Source organism: Coptis chinensis, chromosome 7, assembly GCF_015680905.1.
Source record: "Coptis chinensis isolate HL-2020 chromosome 7, ASM1568090v1, whole genome shotgun sequence".
In the NCBI taxonomy this organism is placed as follows: domain Eukaryota; kingdom Viridiplantae; phylum Streptophyta; class Magnoliopsida; order Ranunculales; family Ranunculaceae; genus Coptis; species Coptis chinensis.
Window position 1 is genome coordinate 3,367,155 of NC_141462.1, and position 20,626 is coordinate 3,387,780.

At 39.9% G+C, this 20,626-nt stretch overlaps 2 protein-coding genes and 1 pseudogene across 3 annotated transcripts; all 3 read right to left on the reverse strand.

Annotated features, from left to right (window-relative positions):
• Positions 1-9,972: 9,972 nt before the first annotated feature.
• Positions 9,973-11,447, reverse strand: LOC147485262 (SURP and G-patch domain-containing protein 1-like protein; annotated as a pseudogene). Its single transcript, XR_015201303.1, has 5 exons — positions 11,444-11,447; positions 11,050-11,178; positions 10,825-10,959; positions 10,484-10,666; positions 9,973-10,194 (listed from the first exon to the last, which is right to left on the reverse strand). The product of XR_015201303.1 is annotated as an SURP and G-patch domain-containing protein 1-like protein (transcript).
• On the reverse strand, positions 11,058-16,116 carry LOC147485263 (disease resistance protein RGA2-like). The gene is made up of 2 exons (XM_086569989.1): positions 11,692-16,116; positions 11,058-11,178 (listed from the first exon to the last, which is right to left on the reverse strand). The coding sequence occupies exon 1, from the start codon at positions 15,582-15,584 to the stop codon at positions 11,742-11,744; it is 3,843 nt and encodes a 1,280-aa protein (XP_086426115.1). The 5' UTR covers positions 15,585-16,116; the 3' UTR covers positions 11,058-11,178; positions 11,692-11,741.
• A 1,546-nt stretch (positions 16,117-17,662) lies between these two features.
• On the reverse strand, positions 17,663-19,250 carry LOC147485264 (uncharacterized). The gene is made up of 3 exons (XM_086571317.1): positions 19,245-19,250; positions 18,562-18,694; positions 17,663-18,354 (listed from the first exon to the last, which is right to left on the reverse strand). Exons 1-3 carry the CDS (start codon positions 19,248-19,250, stop codon positions 18,107-18,109), a joined length of 387 nt encoding a protein of 128 aa, XP_086427443.1. The 3' UTR covers positions 17,663-18,106.
• Between the last annotated feature and the right edge of the window lie 1,376 nt (positions 19,251-20,626).

The following is a 20,626-nucleotide window of genomic DNA, read 5'->3' on the forward strand; positions in this document are numbered from 1 at the left end:
TCATAATACCAATGTTGGAAATCGAAGTTCACGAGATTACTCGAAATCCAACCCGCCCCACACGAAGTTCGTCACATTCGCTACCCCCCAAATCAGCCAGGAGACACCCACTCGCTCAGATTACGATTACAAACGTAAAAGGCGAATCGCCTGTGTTACCCTGTGAAACCGGTTATTGTATCACAAAGATATAAGCCGATAAAAGGCAAAGAACAAATTTTACAACTCTCATCTCCACCACATTAACTACTCCTCCACGCCAAACGCTTCATCGACCTCGGCCTCTCTCCGTCCACAATGATCGCTATGCCATCAAACTCTAAACTTCATCATCGCGATCGGTGCAATGGCTTCATTTCGAGCCACCCCCGCTTCGCACGCCATTAAGAAAAATGCCCCACCGGCACCCCTCGAACCTCCTCCACCGAGGGATCTGACGGACGACAAATGGCGTGTTCCTCCTTCAAGCCATTGTAGTCGGCCTCCGGTTCAACGGTAAGTCTGGTCCAAATAATGTCATAGGCCGATTAAGGCCCCGAGCAACCTTCTTTGCGGTCTGCGTAGGCGTCGCTTCAAATCCCAATTTCCACGGTAGAATGCCATCGCACATTATCTTCAAATCTTCTAGCTTTTGCCTCGGCTCTTCCGCTCAGATCTTTCAAAGATCTTGGCGGATTCAACGCTTCACGAGCTCTCTTCAAATCTTCCAGTTCCTCGCTCCCATCCGCGAGGCGTCCGACATTTTTCAGCTCTCACCCAAATTTCAAAGACTATTTCCATATCCGATTCTCGATTATCAAGCGATCTCTTTCAACTTCGAATCCACTCACCAAATTCTTGCGAACATACACATGGTTAGCACAACAACAATTTGCATAAGCAAGCAAGTACCTCGGATGAAGTTATAGACATACCAAGCATTGTGCAATTTCCATTCGCCTCCGTTGTCGACTAACCCTTTCATCATCTAGCTCTCTGCGGTTGCCATCCAGAGCTATTTGTTCTAGCAAACAACCCGCTATCTTATCGATCTGAAGCGCTAGCCGCTTGTTTCCGCAGCCTTGGCCATGCCCCCATTCTCGCCCGGATAGACAAAATGTCCTTCCAGATCGTCCGCAGACGCCACCGCTTTCGGCCGCTTTACGTGGAGCCTTGGCCTTCTTCACGGATCGATCGGCCCCGGCCGAGGCGCGACCGGACCCCACCCAAAAGTGGCCAAGTCCATGACTCCGCTTTCAGTCGGGCCCCACTACGGCGAGATACCGCGGGCCCCCACCGCACCACCATCGATCCGCCCCGTGCTAGCACCATCTTCACGAAGCATGTCGAAGCTACTTTCGCAGCCTTCGTCCGTCCCGCTTCGAAGACGCCGGCGTGGCTCCTCTCCGACCCGCCTTAGCACGGCGGTCAAATAAAACCACCGGCTCCAACTCTACAGAGCCTCGATCGAACCCCCATTCAGGCCGACTTCCCGATCCTCCAGCCTGCGGTTCCCCACTCCCCTAACAGGCCGCCTTGCTTACCCCGCAGACCACTCTCCTCCGTGTTATCGATCACTTGTACGCTTCTCCATCACCCCTCGCTTCGCTCGACTTAGAGCCGCCCTTTTGCACTTTCCTCTTCTCCTGATCGCAGCCCTCCCTTTCCCTCAAAGAAATGAGCAACCTCGGGCAACTTCGCTTTGTTTTTCAAAGACGAGTCACCGAAATAATCTTTTCTATCTCCCCACGATCGGTTACGCTTCACGTAAAAACTCGCGGTACCAAAGCAAAACAAAGACCTGTTAGAGCAGCCTATCAAACGCTCAAAAAAATAACAAATGAAAAGTGTTCCTACCCACCGGATATGTTACAAATCCTAGTTCGCAGATATACACCCGGCCACACAAGAATTGCCAACTAGCAACAACGGTCTCTTTAGTCCAGCCTCATTGCTTACTCCATCGATCACGGCGAACGCGTCGTCATGGTTTGCAAGCTAAAGTTCATGTTCCCCGATCGACGTATCACATAGTGCTCCACTATATCCGATACCCCTATATCATATTCCCCACTCGCTCGCTTCGTCGAACACCTTAAATAATCGCCAGTGTTACCCACGAACCGACAGGGAGAGATTCCAACAAAGCGCCAAGAAGTCGATACCGGTTTCGAATCGGTATGTGCATCTCAAGGCTCACCGTAACCACAGAGATTATAACTCCACCATTCGGTGGGTTATACTCCTCACTACTTAACATTTTCACTTTCGATCGTGGCTCAGATATCTCCGTGTCGGGGACATTAATCCCATCTGGCGCCTCCAAGAAAGAGTTAGCAGCGACGACGGTTCACACTTCTAGGGGCATTATCGCGATGCCGACCTTCCCCTCGACTGACGTGATCGCCACGCCATCTCCTCGACCGAGATCGGGCATTACCCCGCCTATCCTATCTTCTTCTTCTAACTCAACCCCCACGCCGATACTTTTACATCGATTCGTCATCCTCATACTCTCCACAACTCAAAGATATCTCTCCGGACCTCCTCCCACCGAAAGTATCATCGAATCGACATTATAACAACCCTTTTCTATCAAATATTCATTCTAAACCCTATAGCCTTTACAATAACCTACTTACTTAAAATAACGAGGCGGGCGGCAGAGAGGAAAGCAAATGGAAATGGGAAAGATAACAAAGAAGAACAGAGCACTCACTGGGAAACCCTAGTCGGCGTTTTTGAAAGAAGAAGAAAACACGAAATAACTTTTTCAGATTCCAAATCTGATTTTGAATAAACCGCCCGCTCGGTTACCAAGGAGTAATCATTACAGCCCACGCTTATAGCCCGCACATCGTTCCAAGGCATCGCTTTCGCCTAGCCTCATAACGGCGACATCGCTTCGCTTCAACCGCTACGATTCTCATCGCGCGGCACGTAAGATAAAACTACATTTTTCCCGCCAATTCACGAGGCCACAACATTCAAAAGTGGCGCCTACCGGTCGGTTCATCCACTACCGTTAAGCACGCCCCACCACGCCGTCCGACTCTTTCTCAAGAAATAAGCGTTTTACACCAACGCCTCTACCGGTAGGGTCAGGGGGGGAGCCGATATCCTCATAGGCATCGTGACTCGCGGAGCATAAAACCCAAGATATCGACTTCCAAGACAAACCTCGGAGAACAAATCCTAGCGGATTACACACACGTGTCTTGCAAAGATATAGATGAATCCAAGGCGACCTCCAAGACCGACTCGGCGAAATAGTGAGTAGGTGGTGCGATCGAAGATATCTCATCTGAACACTTTGCCGGATACGAACGCTCATAGAAACACACTCCACCGTGTAATGATTGCCAAGATCTTAGTGGTAATCTCAACACCGGAAATAGGGACTACCGTGATCTACCCCCCAATCATAACAGATCCAATTCAACACTCATCCGCGATCTCCACCCTACATTTGTACAAAAGAATACACGCGGTCGGAAGGATCTCCTCTCAAAAACTCTATAAATACCACCTACCGAACTACGTCGCCGACCTCGATCTTCTCCTCCCCCCTAAAAGGAAAAACGAGAGAAGATAATGTAGGGTTAAACTCACAAATGACCTCGGTCACCTCCAAAATCCTAACCCTTCCCTTTCTTCTTAATTGTAATTAGGAGAAGACCAAAACGCCCTTTACATCAATGATACTCACATAATATCGAAAACCACCGATAGATTGAATTAGAGAAGGTCCCCACAAATCAATATGTAACGGTTGTAAAGGAACAGTTGATTTACAAATCAACTAGAAAATGGCGGTTTATGCATTTTGCCTAAAGTACAATGAGAACAAAAAAGTAGCAACAGGGCCTGCAATGTTTATAGAATTAGCTTGATGAAGCTTTTGAAGTACAAGAGAAGTTGGATGACCCAATCTGTTGTGCGGTAGAAGCGTTTTTTATTGCAACCAAAGCAATAGAAGGTGAGGAGATCTTGTGTGATGATGATGTGTTGGAAAGTTGAAGTGGATAAAGACCATTGTCATTGGGCCTTGGAAAATCATCTTCCCGATGCAATATCCTTAACATGAAAAAAATTTGGTGTGAAAATCAAAACACGCTGATTATCATTTAAAAACTTATGAACCGACAATAGATTGTGAGTGATATGAGGAACATGGAGAATATTATTTAACCGAAATTCATGAGATGATGAGGAAGATTTAAAGGTAGTAGAACCACTATGGAGGATAGGCAAACCTTGTCCATTTCCCACAAACACTTTATCTTGACCTTTGTACTCTGAATGTACCGAAAGATTGGATAAGTCCAAGTAAGATGATTTGTAGCACCTCGTGTCAAGATACCAATAAGACTTTTTGGATCATAGTCGAACCGGATGCTTCAGCATGCTAGCTAACATGGCTAATTTTGTAGGAGGAATGCGACCAACATAAGAGTGATTAAGTCGGTTATAACAATCAATTTCCGATGCCCAACTTTGTTACAAATTTGGCATTGTGGTCTTCCGGATGTATTGCTTCCATAGCTCGAGTTTTTGAACCAATATAGTTGCTTGTAGAACCACCGTAGTTTCGAAACCATTATAATTTCGGAACTATTGAAGTTCCTTAATCGCTACCATTTGAGTTATTGTAGTTTCGAACCATTATAACCATTATAATTGTTGTTGCCTATATAGTTGCCTCTTCCTCTGCCTCCATTTCTTCCATTTCCTCTATAATTCCCTTTGTAATTTTCTATAATTTCCTCTCGTAATTTTCTCTCGTATTTTTCTCGTTGTTACCTCTCGTAATTCGAAAATTATAGGAACCGAGAATTAATTGGTGTTATTATTTTAGCTTTAACTGTCATTGAACTCCCTAGTGACAGCAAATGCTTGATGAATTTGTTCTCGAGTGAAGTATATTCTTGTTTTTGTATTCTATCCCGAAGTTCCTCATCGAGTAATAAACCATGAAGTTCTTCCACATGAACAAGTTCAGATCTCACTTCAATAACGGTGACAAATGCTTCATACTCGGTGGACAATCCACGAAGTGTTTGATATACCAAGTCCCTTTCATCGATTTTTGCACCTCGGCAAAGAAAGACTATCCGAGAGTGATTTGATCTTTTGTAAATACTCATTCATGGATAAACTTCCTTTCTTCAAATTACTGAGTTTTTCCTTCAACTGATTTACATGTGCTATTGAAGCAAAGAGAAAACCGTTTTTCCAAAGCTACCCACAATTCTCTGATGTTGAGACCCACAACATAGGGTAATACTTCCATAGATAATGTAGAATTCATCCAGATTAACACACGGTTTGATCTCGCTTTGTCCAAGTGACAAAAGCGGGATTAATTTGGCTTGTATTATTTCCCAAATTATCAACTAGAAACTTTGAAGGTGAGAGATCAAGACCTTCAACTAAGCCTTGTAGATCAAAAATTCAGTAGAATTGGAAGAAAGACTGCTTCCACATCAAATAATTTCCCCTGGTTAGCTTCAAAGGAACCATGCTTGCAATGTTCTGAAAAGAGAAATTTGTGTTTGAAGGAGGAACAACCATCGGCATACTCATAGCTTGATTCTGGAAAACTGGATGTTGACCTTGAGAATAAAAACCATTATTCCAGAGATTTGGATTCCATATATTTGGATATAATGAATTGAAATTTGGATTTTGATTGAATATTCATAGGAATTTGAGTTGAATTCATTGGAATTTGAGATGAATTCATTGGATTTGAAAATAAATTTCCTTAAACTTGAGATGAATTTAGGGTTTCTGGAATTTGAGCATCAGAACCTTGATTTGAAGTTTGAACTTGAGATGAATTTAGGGTTTCTGGAATTTGAGCATCAGACCTTTGAACTTGATTTGACGAAGGAACTTGAACTTGATTTGTTCGTGCCATTTGATTTAAAGAATAAATGAATAAAAGAAGCTTTGATTGCTTTTGGTGGATCTTTAAACCGTATGGTAAAAGCTCCGATACCATGATAATGTTTTGAGACAAGCACTGAAAACTAAAAATGTATTTTTCATTTCTTACTTTCAATTGTTACATAATATTCTTTATATACTAACTCTTACAAAGTTGTTACAGGTTGTTATCAATACACAGTTGTCAAGATTCTAACCTGAATCTTGTTTGTTACATTTGTCGACGGTCCTCTTTAGGTAGAGCATAGCATTTAGGACTCGAATTGATTCCTCGCATATATAGCTAGCAATGCGTTAACTTGAAACTGCATTTCTATGTGCGCCTTTTCTCTTCGTACATTTTATGTTTCAAATCCTCAACTTGGCTTTGAAGTTCCATTCGTGACCCATGCTCTTTTTCGACCTTTCTCTTGTAAGGTTCTCAGAAACCATGTGTGTGGTCTTGGAGACACCACAAACCAAGCCTTGTATCGTGACCCTTTTATCAACGCCAAAGACACTGTGGTGACAGTGGTCATTTCCCAACTATCACAAATAAATATTCTTTGGATATTAATTAAATTAATAGCCAACATCAAACACCTATGTGACATGGTCATTTCCCAAGTCATTATGAATGCTACTTCGGTAACTCGGCAATAATTTCATGGAGTTCGCCTGCATTAAAAATATGAATAGAATGAAGCAAAAATTTTGTTCTTTGTTAGAAGGACAATAAGTTCAAAAGTTTCAGTTCACTAGCTTTTCACCATTTTCTCTTAAACCTCCTTGGGTACAAACAATCCATTCCTCGAGTATGAGTAGTCCACATAAGTAGTCGGTCTTGCTCATCTCATCCATAAGGCTTAACTTAGGCGACCGCCTAAGGCCTCAGATTTAGAAGGCCTCCAAATTTTCTTATTTCTCCTTACATAAATTTGATATTACCATATTTTATAAAGAAAAAAATAAACAAAAAAGGATACTAAGAGTCTATTTGTTTTCTCCCCACGCACTAAATCTCGGGAGTGAATTGGTTTGAATAAAGTTTAATCCAATAGGCCATTACACAATTTGTATCTCGTAGCTATAGGATGAATCTAATGGCTGCTAGAGCGTAGTTATCTTAATTTTTGTAGAAGTGTCCTAATTTAGTTAGATATCTTAATTAGAATTAGAAGAAAGAATTAAAGAAAATATAAAATCCCACAATATATGTTAGAATCTCCACATTCTATGTACATTTTTCACTCTTTCTCAGTGTAACTAAATAAAACATATTAAATGCATATTAACCAACGTCTCTCCTTCTCAACATTTCTCTCACACACACTATTTTCAATTTTTCAATAATATTTTGAAGGAAAAAAATGCGTCGCTTGGATTGGTTGCCTAAGGCCACAAGGCCACATCTAAGCTTGAGTCGGGCCTATAAGTAGTACATGTACAGATATGATATCCCCTCATACAATTTCATTAAAACAACTAAAACTCAATTAATCACTACAAAGTCGTTAAAACAATAACTTGTGAAAAATCTTTATACTTATAGCACGTAAGCGTAACGACAAAGTAAAGGACATCCTAGCATATACTTGGTCTAACCACATAATATATTCCATGGAAAAGCACAAGTAAATATTGCTTCATAGATATACTTAGTATTAGTATCGGTGATTTAAGCATAGCCCACAAACATACTTTTATGCATAAACAAAATGATTGTGAGCATACAATAAAATGATTATAACGTACATGGTACACCTAAAAACTGTAAATTTCAAATTTTTTAATGAATTGAAGATTAAAATTTGGGTTAACTAGTATTACCCCCTACTAGATGAGCCAATTAGGATTTCCCCCAACTAGATGGAGAAATTAGGGTCTCCCCCCTGAGTACACACAAAAAAAACACGGTTAACCCAAACACGGTCAACCCAAGTTGACTTTTTTTTTTGGTGTGTATTCAGGGGAGAGACCCTAATTTCCCCATCTAGTTGGGGGAAATCCTAATTGGCTCATCTAGTATGGGGGGTAATACTAAAACATCTACCTATTTTTAAGAAAAACTCAATTTAAACTAGCAATGGCATCCACCCACTTCCTGAAATGAAATATGTGTCACGGAAATAACCATTAAAGAAAAAAGAAAAAGAAAAACTTACCTGATAATTGGATGAGTACAAAACCAAATCGACCAGAGCCAGAATTGAAGAGAAGAACTGCTAGCAAAGAACTATTAGAAGAATTTCAAAAGGGAAAAACTAATAGCAAATTTGAGCTATTAAAAACCCAATAATAAATTGAATTGAAAAAGGCGTCTGTAAATGCGTGATTTAGCTTTCCTCTACATACACAGTTGAATGGGAACTGGAATGGATTATTGAAGGGACCGAGTTCGGCTGAGGGTGTTGAAGTCTTGTCTATTGAGAAAGATCAATCATTGTGTAGAATTGATCTATTTATTGTGGATAACGTTGTTTCTGCATCGTTCCATTCACAATAAATCTGAACTGAAAAAGGCGTCCATAGAACTAAATTGCAGATGACTGCGCCTAAAAGAAATCCACCAAAACCAGAATAATAATCAAAATGAATTAATTGAAGGAGAATAAGATATTACCCAAGAAGGAGAAAGAAATCAATCGAATGAGCAGAAGAGAAATTTACCGAATGAGCGGGCAGGAAGAGAAATTTGTGAGCAGCTTCAACGAAGAATCGAGAGTCGAAATCGAAAATTGTGAGACTAATAAATTCATCACTCAAAACAATGAATTTAGCAAATGTGCTATGGCCACTGGTGTTGCTACAACCTTAAGTACATTGTTTGATTCTGCTGTCACTCATTGTAACGAAAGTTACGAAACAACATGGAAAAATCATTTCGACCAGAAGACGGATCGTGTCTGTTCATCCAAGAAAGGATATAAACAGCTACCCGCCAACGGTAGCACATTGGAAACAGTAATTTGATAACACCGAAATGGAGAACGTAAGCAAGAACGTAGATGTAGTATCCTAATAAGCAAATCGGATAGATCAGATTCCTCTCTTTATCTAATGTAACGGTTACACCAGCCATGAACGCTTGTATCATCGAGAGAACTGCTAGTGCAGTGGCCAGTTGTGATGCACAATATGTAATAGTTGCTGGTATTTTACCTCTCATCAGTTGTAACCGCACAAGGAGAATCACTGTTCCTGTTGAGAGAAATAGTGCCAATGTATCAGCGGCAACAAACTCTTCAAACTTTTTCTTTTTCTGTAGGACGGCCATTCCTTCATGCTTGTCAACTTTCTCGTCGTCAGTTTGGTTATATCCTCCGGGCATTGTGAAGCCTGCAGCAAATGTGACCGTGGCCACCAGTGTCGCCACCACCAGAAGCACTTCGCCTTTCTTCTTGTATGACTCGATTGACTCTAGTTGATTTTCAAAGCAGTAATTGATTTCTTTTCTTAAGGTTTCACAATTATAGGATCGTGGATTTGCAATTGAAACATGCAACAATGTCGATAACACCAAGGCCTGCGTGTAGGTGAGAATCATAACACCATGTAAGCATATTTGGTTCACTTTTCCAACTTCAAAAAAAAAAAAAAAAAAATCTGACATTTCGAGCCTCAACTTAATTGTGTATGATCTTGTAGCTCAACTGCTTTTGCACCCGTCTCCTCATGGGAGGTAGCGTATCAAAATCTCAAAAGCATATTATTTAGTTAAGCTCTTTCGGGACAGTGATATTAGCCTTCCGGCATGATTTTTTAGAGCCGACGCGGTTACAGCTCCATGACCAATTATCCATTTAGTGCCTTCGGATTAGGTGGACTGTGACGTAGCAACTTAGGTCGATTAGACTACTTAATTGGTAGTAACATGTGTTGTGATTCATATATGCACCTGATTGCTTAGGTTATTAAAACCAAAAACATCTCAATTTGTTTCCTCTCGATAATCCCTTGAAAGTGGTGCTCTGTGAGTCCATGCTACCTGGGAGGCTGGAATAGACAACATTTTTCAAGTGTTCGATCTTATGGTCACCAAGAGGAGGGCCGAGAACCATATGGCTCTCATTTTCACTAATAATCTGAAATAACTTGCTTGTTGTTGAGCCAAGTGAAACTTAAGTTTTTTTTTATCACCAGAGGATTAGGTCTGTAACGATAGCCAAGCATCATTCTCTTCTTATACTGTTCATAGATGTCATCATTCTCTTCTTATACTGTTCACATTTCCCGCCATGACTGGATCGGCACGACCGCTCTTCGAACTCCCCAGACCCTCACCTATAATGGTATATTCAAATCGTGGTTACAAACAAAAAAGGCAATCTTGACTTCCAGATTGGTAAAATGTAAAAAGAATAAGTACACAGACGCACACACACCCCACCATCACAAAAAAAGAGTTCTTCTCTTTAGTGGTGCAAGGTATTTGAGAAAATCCACACTGAAAAAAAACCAAATTAATTTCTTCTAATGAGGTAAGTGTCTTTTACCACAAAAAATACGCAAATCAAACACACTCCAAGTAATTTAGTAGGAACAGACATGTCTTATATAACATAAGTAATACCTTCTTTCCAGCCCATTTTGGACAAAAGCTTATGCCCAACATTGTCAGCTTGAATTTTAGATCTCTCTGCAGCCTCCTTAGCAGCCTTCTGTGCAGCAACGTCATTGCAGTTGGCCATAAATTTCTCAAGTTCTTCGAGTGGGATATAATCACCCATATGGTGTCCCTTCTTCCCTGAAGAGGCTACAATGCACAAGAAAAGAAGTATAAGTTCAATATTTTGCAAAAGAGTTGTTAGAACTTAGAACACCTCTAGCAATTCCTCATATGCTTCTCGCAGACATGTGATTCAAACGAACTTTTCCAGAGAAGGGGGAATATAAAAAAGAATTAAATCTGACCATGAAGAGATGCAGGGGGAGGCATCTCCTCTTTTGACTGCTTAGGCTGTCTTCTCCGCTCTTCATGCGCAGCCATTTTCATGTAAAACTCCATCATAGCTATAGGATGTGAAGCCGATGGTGCGCTGCGCTCACCTGGGTATCACATATCTCCAGTTCAATCTATTGTAACAGACTAAGAAAATAAAATGTAAGCAAGAGTTTGATAAAAGATAACATGCACACCGTAAGAGTTACTTCCTGCTTGTGGTGTGTCCTCATTCGCTTCATATAACGCTGAAGCAGGAGTTTGATAATTAGACTGATTCTTTTGAGAACCATTTGATGCTTTAAAACCAGAAGTGTTTGAGCTCCCTGAAAATGAACATTAATTAGTATCAATTATATTGTACAAAAACTCACAACCAGTGAGAAAAATGAAACACCCAGAGATTTGGGAAACTTGAACTGATAAAGCTTATAAGGTAAGTGTATTCCCTATCCTACAGACTAGCATCTAACGGGTCGAAGACTCACCTATTGCCCCTAAATTAAATGATCCATATGGTAGAAATGGTTAATCACATCAGAAGTATCAACTGAGCAACAAAATGAGTGCAAATGTTCAATGGCAATCAACCCATACTTGAATGCCGTATTCTATCAAGTGATTGGAATGAGTGCAATTTCCATCTATCATTTGAAACTAAGTTACAAAGACACGGACATGTGTGTCCGTATCTGACGAATGATACATGGGTTTCAACTTATCTTATGCACTCAAGCTGTCAAGCATTTAATTCGAATTCTATTTGAGTTTCCTGCATATTTAATTTTGATAACCAAAAAAAAAAAAAAAAAAAAAAAAAAAAAAACGGAAATTGTTACCTGTTTGCGGCTTTGATGTTCCTTTGAGCTCCTCCTCCTCCACAAAGAGTTCAGTTGCTTTTCGTAATCTCCTCGTAATCAATGGTGATTTTGGGAACATGGGAAAGGATGCTCCAGTCCCTTCCTTCTCCAAACCGCTCTTTCAGAATAGGACAGTCATTGATTTCCAAATGTTGAAGCATGGTGAGATGGTTCAACTCCTTGAGCTCGAAATCAAGTGTGTCACAACGGTGAAGAATCAATCTTTGAATTCCTTTGAGTTTGTTGAAACCCTTGGGGAGTGACGAGTGCGGTGAAGCGAAGATGTAAACAGTTTTGAGATATGGGTAACTATTGTTGTTGTTGTGGGAGCATTCGACATCACATACAGGTAGTGAGTTTGATAAAAAACCTACATTTCCAGCGAAATCGAGGGACTCAAGGAGTGGAGGAAGGCAAGGCTGGGCCCTTCCAAGTTCTGGACAGTCCATTATTTCAAGTTGTTTCAACGATTGAGAAAACATGTAGTGAGGTATTACTTGTAATTTATCGCATAAGCGAATGGTAAGTTGACGGAGAAGAGGCATAATAACCACACTGTCTTTCTGGGAAGGCAAATTCGACCCCCGCCACATTGGCAGAACAGTGATTTCCAGATTTTTTAAACTTGGGAATATTACTTCTTTTTCTTGTTGCACCTGTGCAGACCCTCCTCCTGTTGTTTCAGAATTTCCGAAACAGGCAAGAAGACCTCCCATTCGTTTTACCTCTGTGTCCAATTTTGATAAACAGAGACAACCAATACTTCGCAGAGGATTCCCCAATATATTTCTGAATGTGATTACATCCTCTTGTGTTGATTCTCCACCGCCACTGCTTATTGCACCTTCTTCTTCTGTAGAGAAACAACCATTGTGTACATCACCATCATCTGAAATTCCCAAAAATTCACCAACCATTGTGTGAACTATCGTGAGGCTTTCGAGAGATTTTAACTTTCCAAGACCTGGTAATGCCCTCAACACTGGACAAAAAGACAATTCAAGCTCGCATAGACAAGGCATTATTGCCGGTGGGGTATCCCCCATGCTGGTTGTTGAAATTGGAAGCTCCCACTCTTCCCACTCCTTCATATTACTAAAGAAAAGTTTCTTCAACTTTGGAAATGCTGCTGTTATCACCTCACCACCAGAGCTACTGCTATCAATGCTGTCGACTCCACAAAACTCACTTCCAATTCGTTTCACTGCATTCAGAGTGTTGATGGTAAGAAGTTCGAGGGATTGTAGTCTTCCGAGAGCAGGTAGTTTCCTCAACTTTGAACAATCTTCCAGACGGAGCTCTAACAGCTGTGGCATGACATTAATATCCTTAGAAATTGGAAGATCCCAGTCATCCCATTCAACCATATCACGAAATAAAAGTGACTTCAGCTTTGGGAATGCTACAAAACTACTGCTGCCACCAATGCCAACCCCATAGAACTCACGACCAATGTGTCTCACCGAACCCATTCTGACTATTTCTAGCTTTTCAAGGCATTCCATCTTCCCCATAGCAGCAGGCAATTCTGTAAATGTTCCACATCTGTGAAGTTTTAAACTGACTAGATTCGACCCGCTTGTGATCCAACTAGGAAACTGGAGGCCAGGATACCCCATTATTTCCAATTCTTCCAAATTTTCATGAGGATGAAGGTTTTTGAGAACACCTTTCATCTTTTCCACATCCGCTCGTTCTAAGTCTCCAAAATTTAGAGTTAGTCCACGAAGGCGGTTCTTCTTCCTCAGTTCTGCTTCAGCAGCCTCATTCATTTCTACCACTCGTTCCAATCCTTCAATCTTCAAATTCCCTTGAAGAAAAGTGAGAAGCTTAAGTTCTCCTAGATTGCATCCCATGCTTGAACCACGCACAATGAACTTACTTAATGTTCGAAGGAAACGCAAACTCCCAATCCCTTGTGGCAAGTAACCCAGAGCATCAGTTCCTCCAATACTAAGGTGTCTCAAATTAGTTAACTTTCCAATACCGCTAGGTAGTTTCTGGATCTTTTTGCACTGAGAGAGTTCCAAAGTTTGCAAATTGTACAGATTGCATATAGTCTCGGGCAACTCTGACAAATTGGTACCCCATAAATTAAGGTATCTTAGATGCAGTAATCTTCCGACTTCATTTGGTAGTTTGTCGATGTCACTACCACCTAAATCCAGTGCCCTAAGACATGTTAATTCCTGATATAGCTCAACAGGAACCGTATATATTTGTTCGGTTGTTAACAAGGTTCGCAAGTTCTTCACCTTGCATATCATCGCGGAAATCTCCATATTTCCCGTAGTAGCTAAATGACGAACTTTGCTTTCATCAAATTTTGTGTCATTTGTCTCCAGAATGCAACATTCACTCTTTGAGAGAAATTGGGCAAAATCATGAACAAGATCATGCATCTTACAGTGTGTGATGTTGCCTTCCGAATCACTTCTGAAATCCTGAAAAAATGAGCGCATAGCGAGATCATCATAATATTCATTTCCAATTTTTTCAAGATCTTTGCTTCCTTCTGAGCCGAGAAAACCTTGTGCCATCCATAACTTCACCACCTCATCTTTCGAGATTTCCGTATCTTTAGGAAAAATCGCACAATACATGAAACAATGCTTCAAACTTGAGGGCAAAGGGTTATAACTCATGAAAAGAGAAGGTAAAATATCATTTTCAATATGTTCCATATCCCATGTTTCACTTGTCAAAACATTGTTCCAATCCGTTTTTGTTTTCTTATGGCGCATAAGACTTGCTAAAGTCTTGGTAGCAAGAGGGACACCCTTGCATTTCTTTGCAAGTTTCTTACCAATTCCCTCAAACTTGCTAAGATCTTCTTCTCTTCCCTGGAAAGCAATACGACTAAATAACGACCAACAGTCATCCTCAGACAATTCTCCCAACCTATGTTTATATGTAGATCCCATCATGTCTGCAACTTTTTCATTACGCGTGGTGACCAAAATTTTACTTCCTACAGCACCATCGTCTAGAGAAATTTTCAACGGGTTCCAGTTTTTGGCATCTTCTGTCCAAACATCGTCCAGCACTAGAAGAAACCGTTTTCCCTTGACTGAATCGCGCAGAGACTTATGCAGAGTGTCCCACCCAAAGACATTTGGGACCTTTTCTCCAGCTTGTTCAGTGATCTCCTTGGCAACCCTTATAAGATCAAATGGCTCGGAGACACACACCCACATCCTCTTCTCGAAAGCCATCACTTTGTTTTCTTCAAGGACTAGTTTGGCAAGTGTTGTCTTACCAAAACCACCAGTTCCAACTATGGAGATGACTTGAACGGGTATTTCTTGACGGCTACTTTCATCTAACAATCTATTCAATATAATTTCTTTATCATGATCACGACCATATATCTCGGATACATCAACTAGAGAGCTAGTTAGCTGTCTAGGTTCCTCACGGTGGGTAGTGCCAATGAGATTGTGTTGGTCCTTATTGCGGGCAATCACATCTAGGCCTTGTCGTATTTCTTTTATCCTCTTACCAATGTCGTGGTGTACAACAACTGATTTAAAACAAAAGCAAGGAGAGAGCAAATAAGAAAGAACCTGATTGCGGGTGCAACGATTGACTTGGACATCAGGTCCCTGGTTTTGCGTGATGAGAGTTCTAGTATGCCATTCATCCAAAACATCGTCAGCAGCATAGGCAATGTTTTTGAGCTCCTCCAACCAAACCTTCACTGCTTGCTCCTTAAATTGTTTCTCCTCCGCATCGTAGAGCACAGCTTGCACCATCTTGAGTGTGTTAATCAGCTTTGCAACTTCTTCGCGAACACTTACGACAAGTTCCACCTCTTGCTGGACAAACGAGGCCAATTGCTCCAACACAATGGAAATTAGAGAATCAGCCATTTAGAAAAATAAAGAGATATTAAACAACAAAGGAAGACACCCAACACTTCAACTTGCGAAATTGAATTGGTAATATTAGTTGAAAGTTGAAACACAAAAACAAGATAGTTGAAAAAAGACAACTGGATCACACTTGAGTGTAACGTTTAATAAAGAAAAGTTTACTCTCTCAACACTCCAACTTATTCTCCTCTCTCAGAAGTTCACGCACACACCTAACATAGGTATCATATTCCCTATCATTTACAAAACCTTGTTGTGTATCTTTTGAATAAGACATAAACATGCATTTGCATTACCAGCATTTTCAAACGTAGCTTAGACAAGTTTAAAGAAAGCATAAACTTTGATTGCAACTATTACAATGATGAGCTTCGCTTGCAGCTATTGTTCTGGTTATGTGCTTTTCTTTTTCTTTTTTTACAAAAATGTAACTGACTTTGATTATGGTTGAACCTTTGAAGTCGCGCTGTTTATGGTAACGGACCTAGGTCTGGCCTCAAATCCGAACTTGTCCAGTAGGACCTAGACCGGGTTTGAACTCGAAAATTCATATATGTTATGGGTCGGGTCTGGACCTAGGTGTGTCATGTTCAGATCCGACCCATTGACAGCCCTAATTTAATCTATCTCTATTAGTAAAGTACACCATAATTAACCTGACCTTTTAAATTAGACCAACCTTTTATCTACCACTAAATACCCTTGATTAGATATTAAAATAAAATATTCAATGCCTTTAAAAAGGACTATTCTGTCATTTCAACTTTTATTTCCATTTATACCCTTAAGTTATAACACCATCACAAAGGAGTTTTGTGTAAATTCAGGTTGAAAACCAAATGCACACACTATATGACTATATGAATTATGAATTGTACGCCTATATTTATTAGTCATAAATTAAGACTTAAATTACCATAAATACACTAATCCTTTCCCTTTTCGTCTCCCTCTCAATCTCTACGTATCCCATCTTTTTTTACAAACAGGTAAAAAAAAATCGTATTATCTCTTGCCTCTCTTGAAATACTTGGGATCAACAGCCTTCTCTTCTTACGGCGCTTTCTCTCTCTCAAATCTCTCATTCGGCTTTCTTTAAAGGTAAATGACCAAACAAAACAAAAAGAAAGAAAGAACAATGCGGCCCTAATAATATCTCTATTTCAAAAGGTAAGATATTTCATTTAACCTATTCAAAAATTTCATAGATTGGAAATTACTCATTCGAGTATCTGCAACTATTTCGCTACTTTGGCAGGAAGGTTAGTTTCGTTCTACTGGCCTCTAATCATTATTTGAAGATTTATGATTTTTTTTTTAAGAAGCATGAAATATCTTGATGACTTTTTGTTAGTTTCTAAAATTGGGATAAAATTTTGCCCTAATATGATGAGTCTTGCCCTTTTAGAAAAAGTTGTATGGAGTTATCAGCTCGGCCTTTTCTGTGTCGACGGAAGATGAATTGTCCTGTTGACAACAACGTTTTCCACCCTTTGGTATGTCTGGAGAGGGGAAACATTTAGAGTAGATATTGGAGATCAAAGTAAATTATCTCGAAATGCCTGGTGGAGTATATACACAACTATTCTCACATCCAAACACAAATAGCAAATTCTGGAAATCACTCAACTCGGGCCTTGCGCTGTGTAGATGGTTGAAATTTAATTGTGAGGGTTGTAGGGAGATGGGAAAGAAGATTCAGATAGTTCTTTTATGATGAATTGTGGTTATCATTACAGCTGCAGGTTCAATTGGCTAGGACTCTTACAAATGCAAAACAAAGATTCAAGCGGTTAGAGAGGCCATTAGCTGGGAAAAGGTTCGAGAGGTACAAGTGTACAACCTATCGGATTAAATGCAATGCAGCCACATTAACTGACTTTTGAACCTCGGTCAAGTTCATTACACTTCCATGGCCATTGTTAAAGCTGGTTACAGTAGTTTTAGATAGGTTTATTGGTCTTAGAGTTATCTCCTGTTAAAAACCCTTAATGACATGCTCACACGATTGCATTGTGGTGAATCTGATAAGTCTTTTGTTTGGGTTAATAGCTGTTTGTTCTTTTTGCTTGGTGAGGTCTTTAGCAGACTCAAGGTTTGTGTTGGCTGTATTTTGAACTATGTAATGATGTTTTCCTTTTCCTACAACTGAAAAAAGCAGTCTAGATGTATGCTTCACTTGCAGAAGAAATCATATGCTTATCACTTGCACAAATCCCATAAATTTTGTTATATAGTAAACTTGCAACTGAAGTGCTTGAAGTCAAATTGGATGCCTTTGTACTTGAACAATATATTAAAGGACCCAAAATGTTTCGATGCATTCTTTAGAAAAAAATTTCATAGTTAACGGATGTGCTTATCACACATAATTTCGTTACTTTAGTGCTTTGTTGGTTTTGTTTGATTTTTGCTCAGCTGCATATTGCAACGTGTTCTTTTGTCCCGGAACACTCTACTCAACCAGTTGATTACAGCCTATTTGACGCCATCCAACTGTTTGTGGCCAAGATGCCTGATTAGAGAAGCCTCAGATGTGCGGTATCATTGAGCCTCTTTACCTGCCAACCCGTTCTTAACGAATGTTGTAGTACTGTCATGGAAGAATCATCTATACAGATCTTATGTGACATTATTGGACTGAATCCTATGAGCCCCGTAACAAGACACTTGATTGGCACCGCGTGAGTGAAGATACCAATGGAAGATGAGCATATCGAGGAAGATCTTCCAACATTTACTTCATGAAGATGGTCATGAGTACTGGCTTCATGACAAGAGATTTCAGCCTCGGTTTAATGATCCCCATTGTGGTGACAAACCAGAACCTCGCTTTTACCGAATATTTTCCTCGTCAAGCCTTGCCTGGTCTTGGAAAGCAGATCTCCATGTGGTAAAGGATTTGGCCCATCTCGGTCATTAGCCGAGTTAGGTAGAACGTGTGACTCGAGTCACGAAAACCCATTGCTCTCACTTGGTGGGAGTGATGATAGGTTCTCTATTCTCATCTTTGCGAGCCAACCAAGGACGGTGGAATTAAGAAACTGGATCATCCGAAACTCCACCTGCTCGGCGACTCCCGATGGAGGAGAGAAATCGGATGTAGTCTATCAATAAGACTCACCATGTCGGGTGTATATCTCGATTGCAAGGCAGCCTTCCCATCGGCCCCGACTCATTTCAACAAGCTCATCCAAGATTGTATCCGTTCCTCTCGCAAAGTTCGGTTCTCAAGAATTTGCATGTACCAATCGGTTCATTTATCCGAGATTGAAATGACGATCTACGATTACTAGCGGTTAAATCTTGTGATTCTTATCAAGCAACAAAGAAACATAGTTATCTTTACATATAGAATAACCAATACAAATTGAACTTCGAAAAAGGCAATATAGTCTTACTGAAGGTTATGCTTATCGCTCCGACAACAAGGCCTTTGTTAAAATACTTCCAAAGATCTAGCCAATACTTTTCTTATACAACTAACCGAACCGAGACTTGGCATGGAATTCAAAGAAGAAATAACCGGAAGGGTGCAGGAAAAAGTTGATTATAAGGTCTCTTTGTGGTTAGTCCAAATCTATAATAATTCGAAATGACCGCATTAGTACGAGATAACTTTGTGGGTTCAAAATGGGATGTACAAGAGTCGTATACCTGCATTACCAAGTTAGTATGTTTTCATTTTCTACTACTTTAGTCCTATTTGTAGAAACATACTTGATGTTGCCCCTTCATAGTATGTGGTCCGGTGGCTGACCTAAGGAGTTTGCTTCCTTTATGCTTTTATAATTTGATTCCATTAGCACCGAGACTTTAGTTTTTAAGCTTTTGCATCAAAGGATTATCAACCGTGTTTGTCTTTGTTTTACTTGTAATGGTTTACGAAGTTTGCGGTGCTTCAACTAAGGCATGGACGGTAATGCAGGGGGCAGTTCAAACTGGATAGTGTCCCAAAGAAGAGCTATCATTTTATTGAAGGCCCACCGGTGGAGTGGCCATTCTTATGGAAATTGTAGTTTGTCACTATAGTTAGCATTTATATAATTAATAAATGATATCGGATGCAATATAACTATTAGACACTATATGACTATAGTTCATAGCCACTACTATTCTATATAATAGCAATTATATAGTATATATATAATTCCATGCTCTCATTATAAAGTTCTACTCTATAATTTGTTAAAAAGTATATACTTCTTATGAGAACATAAGTACAGCATTTACGAACTGGTGTGTAGTTTGTCAATGTGGAGAGATGAAGTGGTAATATAAACTTCTGGTTTGTCAAATTGCCTCTGGCCTATGTTACAAAAATGCTCAACCGTAGGTAACATATGTATAGTTGGTGGCTTCAATGCTGAAAGGATGTAAGGGCTCTTTGGCGAAATCATAGTTTGGTGGGCTCAATATGGGTAATCCGGCCCTTATTTTTCTATTATATCTTTGGCTTTTGAAGTTAGAACGAGGTCCCTTTGAATATATAAGCCTCCGATTAAGTTCACAAGTACATCAAGAGAAGTACATTTGCTATTGAGAATTGTCATGCATTTGGAAGCTCATTGTTGGATGTACTCAATTTTGGGAAGGCATACACACTTTTAGCTGTGTTTATTTGATTCTTAATTTCTTATCTATCCAGACCTTCAAATATTTCTCATCTCATTCAATTATTGTTAAAGATATACTGTAGATCACTTGATTTTCACTGATCGATCGAACAATAATGACTTTTTCAGTGATGCATGCGCAACAGGTGTGCCCAATTTACTTGAAAAAAATGTGTACAGAGTTATCAGAAATTGGCTTAAACATCCATATGCATGCTTTGGAAACGAACTCTTAACATTGTAAGGACTTTTCTCTATCTCAAATTGATGTGAGTAGGTACTCTTTTTATTTGCTCAATGTGTTTTTTGCTGATAAAACATATGTCACAGCCCGATTTTCTAAACAATTAAAAAAAATGAATATTTGAAATATAAATATCTCAAACATCACTTGGTTCAATTGTCTAAAAACCCAGGCTATGA